The sequence below is a fragment of the Bidens hawaiensis genome, unplaced genomic scaffold, assembly GCF_021521415.1.
Source record: "Bidens hawaiensis isolate Kalapana, Puna unplaced genomic scaffold, B.hawaiensis_p1.1 tig00014774_1, whole genome shotgun sequence".
NCBI classification, from domain to species: domain Eukaryota; kingdom Viridiplantae; phylum Streptophyta; class Magnoliopsida; order Asterales; family Asteraceae; genus Bidens; species Bidens hawaiensis.
Window position 1 is genome coordinate 291,980 of NW_027492301.1, and position 10,816 is coordinate 302,795.

The 10,816-nt window shown below is 34.6% G+C and overlaps 1 protein-coding gene across 1 annotated transcript; it reads right to left on the reverse strand.

The window, feature by feature from the left end:
* Nucleotides 1-8,352: 8,352 nt before the first annotated feature.
* LOC143547660 (uncharacterized) lies at nucleotides 8,353-9,078 on the reverse strand. Its single transcript, XM_077039035.1, has one exon. The coding sequence runs from the start codon at nucleotides 9,076-9,078 to the stop codon at nucleotides 8,353-8,355; it is 726 nt and encodes a 241-aa protein (XP_076895150.1).
* Nucleotides 9,079-10,816: the final 1,738 nt, after the last annotated feature.

Genomic DNA, 10,816 nt, shown 5'->3' on the forward strand with positions numbered 1-10,816 from the left:
TACACTTAATTGGCTCTATTTTAAAATTGTAACGAAACAACATAAATAAAACGATATTTATATATACATATCAAAATCCATTACAACAATACAAAAAAAACAAAACAAAAACAAAATGTAAAAATCAACGTGCTGGGGGTCCTCCTGGTGCGGTGGCTGGTATCAACCTGACAAATTAACATTGATAAAATGATGAAAAAAGGAATTTAATCGATAATTAAAGGTACCCGATCACCGCCCTCATCGCTGTAACATCTCAGATTTTTCGTATTTGTATTCGTTTATGTTTATCCGACTCGGAAATGTAATTCAGATCTTTCATATTAAAAAAATCTTGCATTTATGAGCATTTAATTTTGTTTAATTCATTTTAAATCATCGTGTTATTCAAATTCGTCAAACAATTATTAGAAATTCTAAAAACCGCTTAATTTGGCTAAAAAGCGCATTTCTAGAAGTCCAAGGATTATAATTGCAAAAAAACAAAGTTTTTTAAAGATCGATTTCATGAATGTCGTAAATAAAACAACTAGAATATGCCTTGGCATAATGACAACACATATTCCATTAAACAGAGGTAGGCAAATAAATCGGTTAACCTAATCGACCCGAAAACCGAACCGTTTTAAAATCGATTATGTAGAAACCGGTTCGGAACCGATCGAAACTATAAGTTTGGAACCGGTTTGTAATTTTCTCCCCCAAAACCGATTCCAAACCGGTTAACTGAACCGAAACCGGGCAAAAACTGGTCAAAACCCGATCCAAAACCGATTAAAACCTAAACCGAAATCGATAGTAACTTGATCAAGTAACCGGTTTAAACCTAAACCGAAACCGATCATAAATCGGTTTTGACTTTTGTTGACCAAACCGAACCGGTTTGTGCACCTCTACATTGAACACAAAGATTTGGGAACAAGAAATCAATCTAATTTTGTATTATAATAATTTATTTCTATTTTAACGATTGTTGCAACAAATAAACGAATTTATAGACTTTATTATTTAAACCAATTTTTCATAAAAAAAAACCCTAAACCCTATTGCAAACTCAGCCTCCATCCCAAAATTTCATGAATTAGTGTCTACTGGTGATTTCAAATTCTTCAACCTTCGGTTTGACTTTGGTGCTTCAAAAGCCTTTGACTTGATTTTTCTTATCATTCTAACCATCATTCGGGTAAGTTGTCTTCTGTGATTTTATGAGTTTTTGTTAACTAAACAAAAGACCTCAATCAATTTCAATTTCTGAGGGAGTTTTATGGGTTAATTTGGTCCTGCCCCATTTAGGGTTATAAAAGTCAATTCTTATGTTTAATCGATTACTACTGCTTTTGGTCAAAATTAGCTTTTGTGCTAGAAGACTTTTATGTTTGTCTTGACATTTTGAGTGTACTGAGTAGAACCCTACTCCAGATTCGAAGTTTAGATTCTGAACAGTACCAGCTTGTCAAACCTGGCTCCATGGGCTTAGGCGTGTGACCATAGCTGGTACCTCCTTTAAAAATATATCAAAGTATGCGTTGCGTAGCGGAAGTCCTTTCTTGATTAAAATATTCATTTATAGAAAACGCGGGAATTAAATACCCGGTATTGTCTTACAAAACATTAAAAGTGTTAAAATGTTAATTTACATCTTTTACATAATTAAAACCAAACTGAGCCATCAGATGCGTCTAGCGGCTATATCCTCCATCTTCTACTACACCTCTCTATTGATTACCTATAAAATAGTTTTATTAAATACGTCAGCGACAATTGATGGTGAGCACGCTAACACTAAATCATTTATATAAACCTTTAGCTTCACTCGTAACAACTCAGTGGCCTTATAGACCAACGCACCAAATATATCACATAGCAAGCCCTTACAGCCCTATAAACCAGATCAATGAGAAGGGATATGATGCTAAGCGTGGTGGGGTATGCCTACCCTCTGACCACTTATGAATGGATGCAACACACATCTAGCCTAAGAGCTAGCGACTACTAAAGTTTTAGGGATCTATGATCCCACGTAAACTTTAACCTGTTGAAATGACTCAATTAAATAGTTTAAAAGAGTTAGGGGCGTATTCACCTTTTGATGAGTTTCTCAATTAACAATTTCTCTGTATTTGATGAACGATTACCTCGGACCTATAGTTAGAGAATAATAGTTTAATAATTTATCTACATCAAATGATCTAGCCTCAATCATACTTTTTAATATTGACGCTTCTTCCTGTAGAAGAAATCATCTAAATTCTACGTTTCATCCTCTAGAAGAAATCGCGTTTATAAAACTACTATATTTCCTCCTTTAGAATAAACATTATTTATTCGAAATGATTACTTTGTTTACTTAAAGCCTATTTGGTTCGTATGACGTTTGGTGTAGCATGCTTTGGCCTAATAGGTTTGAACACTCTCTTCAAGCTCTCTAGGAAAGTAAACGGGTCCCGCGGTTGATTGGGATTTATACGGATTACTTTCCTTAGACAAGAAACTCAACTACCGGTGTTGACACCCTTTCAATTACTCCATGCCTATCATGTTTTTCTGTTTAATTATGTATAAGTATCTTATATAAAAAATTGACGTTTCTTCTTTAGAAGAACGTTAATTAACAATAACCTTTGTATGCATAACTTCATGTTTCTTAATAATAAAGAAACATTTATTTTTGTAAGCATTTATATATAAAAAGCTTAAATGTATCTATAAACTTTTCAAGGTTTAGGCTATACCCTCGACTAGGATCTAAGCTATGAGTTGAAATATCTTAAACATAACTTTTACATTAAATAGGTATAAAGCTTAAGGATGAACGAGTAGTATTTCGACTATACGTAGAGTTTCGGGGTATGAAACGTCGAACTCTGAAGCGGCGGCGGGACTCCAAGTCGGTGGCACGAACTTCGAGAAAGTGGGAATGGTTTGGTATTTTGGATGCCACAAATGAGGAACCCATGCTCACTATATATAGCCAACTCCGGTCGAATCGTCAATCACCACCATTCGCCACATGTAATTCTTGTGATGAGTCGTGCTATTTGGTGTTGTCATGTGGCTTGCTATCTTGATTAGTCACTAGCCACATGTCACTTCGAGAGGATACATGGCATTATATGCTGACATGTGTCCTGTTTCGCCACTATGTGACATGTGTCATTTCATGGCGATGAGTCATAGGACATGTGTCGCTCCCATATATCTTTAGCTAAATGACTAACTGGTCCCTCAACTTTCTAAATTGTCTAAATTGGTATGAAAATATGTAGGGTGTTGCGTCCTCCCCACCTTTGAATTAATCTCGTCCTCGAGATTGATCGAATAAGTAGGGATATTTCTTTTTAATTTCAGATTCTAACTCCCAGGTAAACTCGGGACCTCGTTGGGTTTTCCATCTTACTTTAACTAACTTTAACTTTCTCTTCTTTAGTCTTTTAACTTTGAAACCTTCTATCTATAGAGGTTGTTCTACAAACTTCAGATTTCCGTTACTTTCGACATCTCTGGAAAACATAGAGACGTGAAATACATCATGTACTCCATTCGTTTCTTCTGGAAAACGTAAACGATAGGCTACTAGTCCAATTCTTTCTATGATTTCAAACGGTCCAATGAAACGTGGACTTAATTTGCCTTTCTTTTCGAATCGGACTACACCTTTCCAAGGTGATACTTTAATAATACTTTATCACCTACCTAAAAGTCTAAGGACTTCCAACAATTGTCAGCGTAACTTTTTTGTCTGTCTCTAGCTGCTTTCATGCATTCACGAATTTGAAGTATCTTATCAGTTGTTTCCTGGACTACTTTTGGTCCAGACATTTTAATATCTCCTATTTGGACCAACACACTATTGTTCTACATTTACGACCATATAACGATTTGAACGGTGCAGCCTTAATGCTTGTGTGATAGCTATTGTTGTATGAGAATTCCATTAGAGGTAAATGGTTATCCCAACTGCCTCCTAAGTCTATCACACATGCTCGGAGCATATCTTCCAATGTTAATTGTCCTTTTATTTTGCACATCAGTTTGGGGATGATAGGCTGTGCGAAGGGTCAAACATGTGCCTAAGGCATTTTGAAATTTTTTTTTTCTAAAAGTTACATGTAAATCGACTATCTCTGTCTGAAAAGATAGACAACGACACACCATGTAAAGATACAATACTATCTACATAAAGACATGCTAATATATCCATTGAGAATGTTTCTTTCATTGGTAGGAAATGGGCAGATTTGCTAATCTGTCTATAATAACCCAAATAGGATCGTTTTGACATGAAGTCATTGGGAGTTTAGTGATAAAATCCATGGTTATCATATCCATTTCCATACTGGTAATTTTGGTTGCTGCAATATACCTGACGACTTTTGATGTCCAGCTTTAACTTGTAAACAAGTCAAACATTTGGCAACATACAAAGCTATATCTCTTTTCATTCCATTCCACCGGTAGTTTTCCTTAAGATTTTGATACATCTTATCACTACCGGGATGCATCATATACTTAGAATTATGAGCTTCATTCATGCTTCATTCATAATCTTTGCACGTAAGTCTCCTACAACTGGTACAAGATTCTATTCCCAAGTCTAAAAATATCATCTTCACCTTTGACTAACGAGTTAATGGTACCATCTTGTTTTTCCTCATCCATCTTGTTTTCTTATATTGCTTGCTTTAGAGCATCCTTCAGTTGCTCCATCAAATGAATGCGTAGTTCTAATCTTAATGCTCTAAACCTTATAGGTTTCTCATGCTCTTTTCAACTTAATGCGTCTGCTACAACATTAGCCTTTCCTTCATGATAGACTATTTTGCAGTCATAATCATTTAAGATCTCCATCCATCTTCTTTGACACATATTCAATTCTCTCTGGTCAAAAATATGCTTTAAGCTCTTATGATTAGTGTACACTATGAATATAACTCCATAGAGATCGTGCCTCCATAATTTTAGTGTGAATATTATGGCACCTAACTCTAAGTCGTTAGTTACATAAGCTATGACTTTGTTTAGAGAATTAGCTGTGTGAGAAGCGTGAAGCATAAGCTATGACTTTTTTGTGAAGCATAAGCTATAACTCCATAGAGATAGTGCCTCCATAATTTTCGTGTACTTTCAGTTGTCGTGAAGCATAAACTATGACTTTGTTTCTTTGCATAAGAACGCAACCAAAACCTGTGTGAGAAGTGTCTCTGTATACAATAAAGTCTTCTATACCTTCTAGCAAAGCCAAGAGTGGTACATTTATAAGTTTCTATTTTAGCATGTCGAATGCTTCTTGTTGTTTTGGTGCCCATTCGTATTTATCATTCTTATGAGTTAATGAAGTCAATGGGACTGTAATTCAGGAGAAATTCTCTATGAAACTTCTGTAATATCTGACCAAACCTAAGAAACTTCTGACTTCGGTTGGTGACCTTGGGATATCCAATTTAGCGATAGCTTCAATCTTTGCAGGATCTACTTATATGCCACTTGCATTGACAGCATGGGTAAGAAATTATATTTCGCGAAGCCAAAATTCACACTTTGAGAATTTAGCATACAACTTCTCATTTCTAAGTAACTAAAGTAAAGTTCTGAGATGAATTTTGTGATCTTCCTCTGATTTAGAATAAATAAGTATATCGTTGATGAATACGATTACAAATTTATCTAAATATGGTTTACAAATTCTGTTCATCATATCCACGAATGCGGATGGAGCATTAGTAAGTCCAAATGACATTACTGTGAACTCGTAATGTCCATACCTTGTTCTGAAGGCTGCCTTGGGTATATCTTCTTATTGGACCTTCAACTGATGATATCCTGAACGTAAATCTATTTTGAAATGAAACTCGCTCTTTGGAGCTGATAGAATAGATCATCGATTCTATGTAGCGGGTATCGATTCTTAATAGTTACTTTGTTCAAAGCTCTATAATCGATGCACATTCTCATTTCCCCGTCTTTCTTCTTGACAAATAAAATTAGAGCTCTCCGAGGTGAAGAACTTGGTCGAATAAATCCTTTTTCTAACAACTCGTCTAATTGTCTCTTTAGCTCCTTCATTTTTGTCGGTGCTAGCCGGTATGGAGATTAGCTATTGGAGTTTTTCCATGCATGTAACACCCCGGCTTAAGCGGAAACGCCCGAGTGTGACGTACAGATTGTTCAAAACACATGTGACACTATTAAGTGACACAATTATCATTAATTAATTCACACTTCAAGTTACACAAGTTTAAAACAAAGAAATATATTCAATAAAAGAAAAACTGAATCAACTTGTCCATTTATTTAAAATATCCTAAGTCTAGTGTCTTCATCAAGCATCAACCTCTAATAATCGTACATGTAGCATATATATAAAATAATGTCAACTAAATGAATAGTTGGTGAGTTCACACAGTTTGATATAAATACATAAAAAGCATACAATTCCATGAACAAGTGAAAATCGAGCAAGTAAAGTCCTTTCCAGTTGGTAACAACCAACGTACTTGGATAATCACGCAAGTAATGTCCTTTCCAATTGGTAAAACCAACATACTTGGATAATGAGGCCTTTCCACTCATAATGAATTGGTCCTGAGTGCGGGGGGGGGGGGGGGGGTGTATGAACACACTTATTGAGACTACCACGTGCAAGTAAGTTCGAGCAAGTAATCAAGTAAACACACAAGTCCATGTAATGAATTATAGTTTGTAAACGAAATAATAAATACTTTGAGTTGGTAAGATATATATGCTACACCCATAAATGTAAAAGCGTTAAAGGGGGGGGGGGGGATGAGAAACTCACCTTTGAAATTGAAGCGGAAATAAAGATGAAAGTCAAAATGCGTCAAAGGAACCGAAACGAACGATCCGTACGAACTATAAATAAAAATAAATACGAAATTTAAAGACTAACTAACGGGATTAGTAAAGTTAATTATTTGTTGGGAATGCGTATTATTTTATTATAACTTTAACTATTTTATGGCATAGATTATTTTAATAATATAACTAACGCTAATATGAGAGTTATGGTATTTACAAGGCACAGATTTTAGATGGTGATCATATCTTAAAAAATAATTATGTAAATGAATTAAAGTTAACGAATTAAGGCTTACGAATTATAAGCTAACGAATTAAAGTTTAACAAGTTAAAATTAACGAATTAAAGTTAACGAGTTAAATTTTAACGAATTAAAAAGCTAATGAATTAAATTCAGCGTAACGGAAATATAAACTAATTTTTAACGGTTTAACGAAAGTGGAAGTTAGTTTTTAGATGAAAAAAATGATAAATTATAATTTATGAAACTTTTATTTAGTTTAAAAATAATTTATTTGGTTTATTATGATTTTTAAATAATTTATTTGATTTTTAATATATAAGAAAATGGTTTAAAAAAAATAATAAAAACTTTGCATTGACCCGGGTTCGAACCCGGGTCTATTGTACTACACCCAAGAGTCTTAACCATCTGGTCTAGATTAAAAGTTGGTTTTATAACAGGAATACAAATATTTAAATAATAACCATAGTTCATCTTCTTTAATTATTTGGCCGGCGATGTGGCGGTGTATACGGGTTCAATTCATCGATTTAAAGTGGTTATAACTTAATATAATTGATGAATAACAGATGATGATGAAGTCTAAACCCGTTACAAGAAACAATTTGGTCAAAAACTAGTCTTAGGGAGTGTTTTGGGCTTGATCGGCAGTGTTTCCGACCGCCAGATTATGTTGCCAAAAAACGGGATTAAGGTTGATAATAAAATAATCTAAATTAAATTTGCAAAGTTAGTCCCTCCAGTTTCTAGATACTTTAAAACTGAATTTAAACTATAATTACAATTTCAACCTCGTACTTTGAAATGTTTTAAGATCAAAAGATTAAAATAATTTACAAATTGGAACCCGAACTTTGAAATGCGTTTTGACCGAAATAATAAGTTATGAAACTTAGATGTTAGTTATATTATACTCGGGTAGTTTGCTTATCGATTAAACTTAATAAAACTCTAAACCCGGAGGTTCGTTAATTAAACAAAATGAATAGAAAATGAATGAACAATAACTTAAATCCTCTGAATATTATGTTAACGATGAACGTCAAATACGAATGCAATGAAACGATAAACCGGTTCGGTTTAACGAATACGAATAAATAAAGATGCCAAAATAATGAATGCAATGAAATTTAATTAATAACTTTATAATATATATATATATATATATATATATATATATATAATATTCACGAGGATTTAAGTTATTGTTCATTCATTTTCTATTCATTTTATTCACACACACACACATATATATATATATATATAAACAAAACCAAAAATATAAAATTGGTTAAGTTTTCGGGTTTGAAAAGTGATGAATATTACAGGGCTTTAGATCAATTTTGAACACAACTTCTAGGTTTGGTGGTATTCCTGGTTGCTCTTTTGGAAATACATTTGGAAATTCGGCTACTACTAGTATACCATTGATTTCTTTCTTTTTGGATTCTTCGGTTACATATGCCATAAATGCTAAACATCCTTGGTTTTGGCAATTGTTAGCTTTAATCATGGAGATTATGCTAACCTGACTGACATTTTTATCTCCGGCTATTTGAATTATTCTTCCATCTGTTGCTCGAAGTTCTATGGTTTTTCTGTCGCATACGATACGGACTTGGTTATCTGATAACCAGTCCATATCTAAGACTATATCAAAACCAACCAATGTCGTGGGCAACAATTGAACATGTATGACATATTCTTCTAACAAGATTTTACCATATTCTAATACTTCATAAATTCCTACTAGGTCACCATTAGCCGTTTCTACGTTTAAAGTTTTGTCTAATTTTGTTAAGGGTTCGTTTAATAAACTACAAAAGTTATGATTTATAAAACTCTGGTTTGCACTTGAATCAAACAATACCCTAGCGTAGACATTATTAACTAGAAACGTACCGATGATGGCATCTGGTATCTCTGCGGCTTGCTTGGTGTTGAGGACAAATGCTCTGGCGTTTCCCTTCTTTGCCTCTGGTTTGGTGCCACTTCCACTAGCACCTCCTCTTAGCATTATCTTCTTAGGGCAGGCTATGTTCTTCTTCCCGCATTCTTGAGAAATGTGACCCGGTTTCTTGCAGTGGTCACAAACTATTGGTGTTTAAATCGGCATTTCCTTAGATGCCTCCTTTTACAGGTTTTGCACACTGGGTAGGTGGGGTTGAATTCACCTTTCTTCTTCTTCGTCACATTGTAACTGCTCCCCTTCTTCTCCTTTTTGTCACTTGTCTCACCTTTCTTATCCTCCTCTCTATCACGTATAAGACCATTATCAAATAACCTGCTAACTCCATGGCGGAATCCGCAGTTTGTGGCAAGTGTGACCTCACCATGTCTCGATTCTCACATGGTAACCCCCTGATGTAACGGGTTACTCTACTTGACTTTGAGGAACAAGTCGGCAATGCTCTTGAAATTTGGTATTGTACTCCTTCAGGTTAGTACCCGCAACTTTGTTTCTCAAGAACCTTGTCTGAATCAGATTTGTCTCATGCATTGGGTAAAATTTTTGTAGCATGAGAGTCTTGAACTCTTCCCATTTCAAATTGTACAACACTTCTCTCCATTGGGAAAGGATTAAAGTGTTCCACCGTTCAAGATCCTCGCCCCTGAACATCTGAGATGCGTGCCAAATCTTTTTCTTTTCAATACATTTTCCGATTATTACAATTGATTCTACTTCTTCCAACCAACGAAGCACTACTATGGCACCTTTATCACCATAGAATTCTTTTGGACCATATGCCTTAAAGTCCTTAAAACTTCAACATTGAATTTTTAACTTTCTTTTGAAATCTCGATTAAGGTCACTATAAGCCGTCGAGCTGTGATGATTTCTTCATGTGCTGAGGGATTTTGATGAATACGGGCTTTGATAGATTTGTGAGAGTAATGCGATTCACTCTTTACAGATAAATTTTTCTCCAATGCCTAATTGAAGTCATTGCATTGCATTGGTAACCATTTCTTGCATTTTGTTCAGTTACTGCTCAGGAATTTTCTGACCATTATCTAATGTACCTTTAGTGCCACTTCGTTTGCTTGAAGCTTCAGTGTTTGATGGCTTTGGCTGAGACATTCTACCATAAAAGTAAAGTGAGATTTATTAACAACCAAATGAAAAAAATTATTTGTATACTTGAATACTAAAAATATCTACATTAGTTAGTTTCGAAGGAATTACTAGATATTATTAACCTTTCTCATCCCTACAAGTCATAACTTAATCTGGTTTAAGCCTTGGTACTTTTGTCAAATACCTACTTTGGTAAAACCGATGGCTCTGATATCAACCTGTCACGCACGGCTCCATTGGCCTGGGCGTGTGACCATAGTTGGTAACTGGTTTGAAAATATATCAAAGTATGCGTTGCGTAGCGGAGGTCTTTTCTTGATTAAAATATTCATTTATAGAACTCAGGATTTAAACACCTGATATTGTCTTAACAAAACATTAAAAGTGATAAAACGTTAATTTAAATATTTTACGTAATTTAAACCAAACTAAGCCATCAGATGCGTCTAACGGCTATATCCTCCATCTTTTACTACACTGTTCTATTGGTTACCTGTAAAATATGTTCATAAAATACGTTAGAGACAATTGCTTGTGAACACGCTGACGCTAAATCATTTATATAAGGCTTTAGCTTCACTCACAACAACTCAGCGGCCTAATAGACAGGCATATCTAATATATCACATAGTCAAGCCCTAACAGCCATATAGACCAGCTCAATGAGCAGGGACGT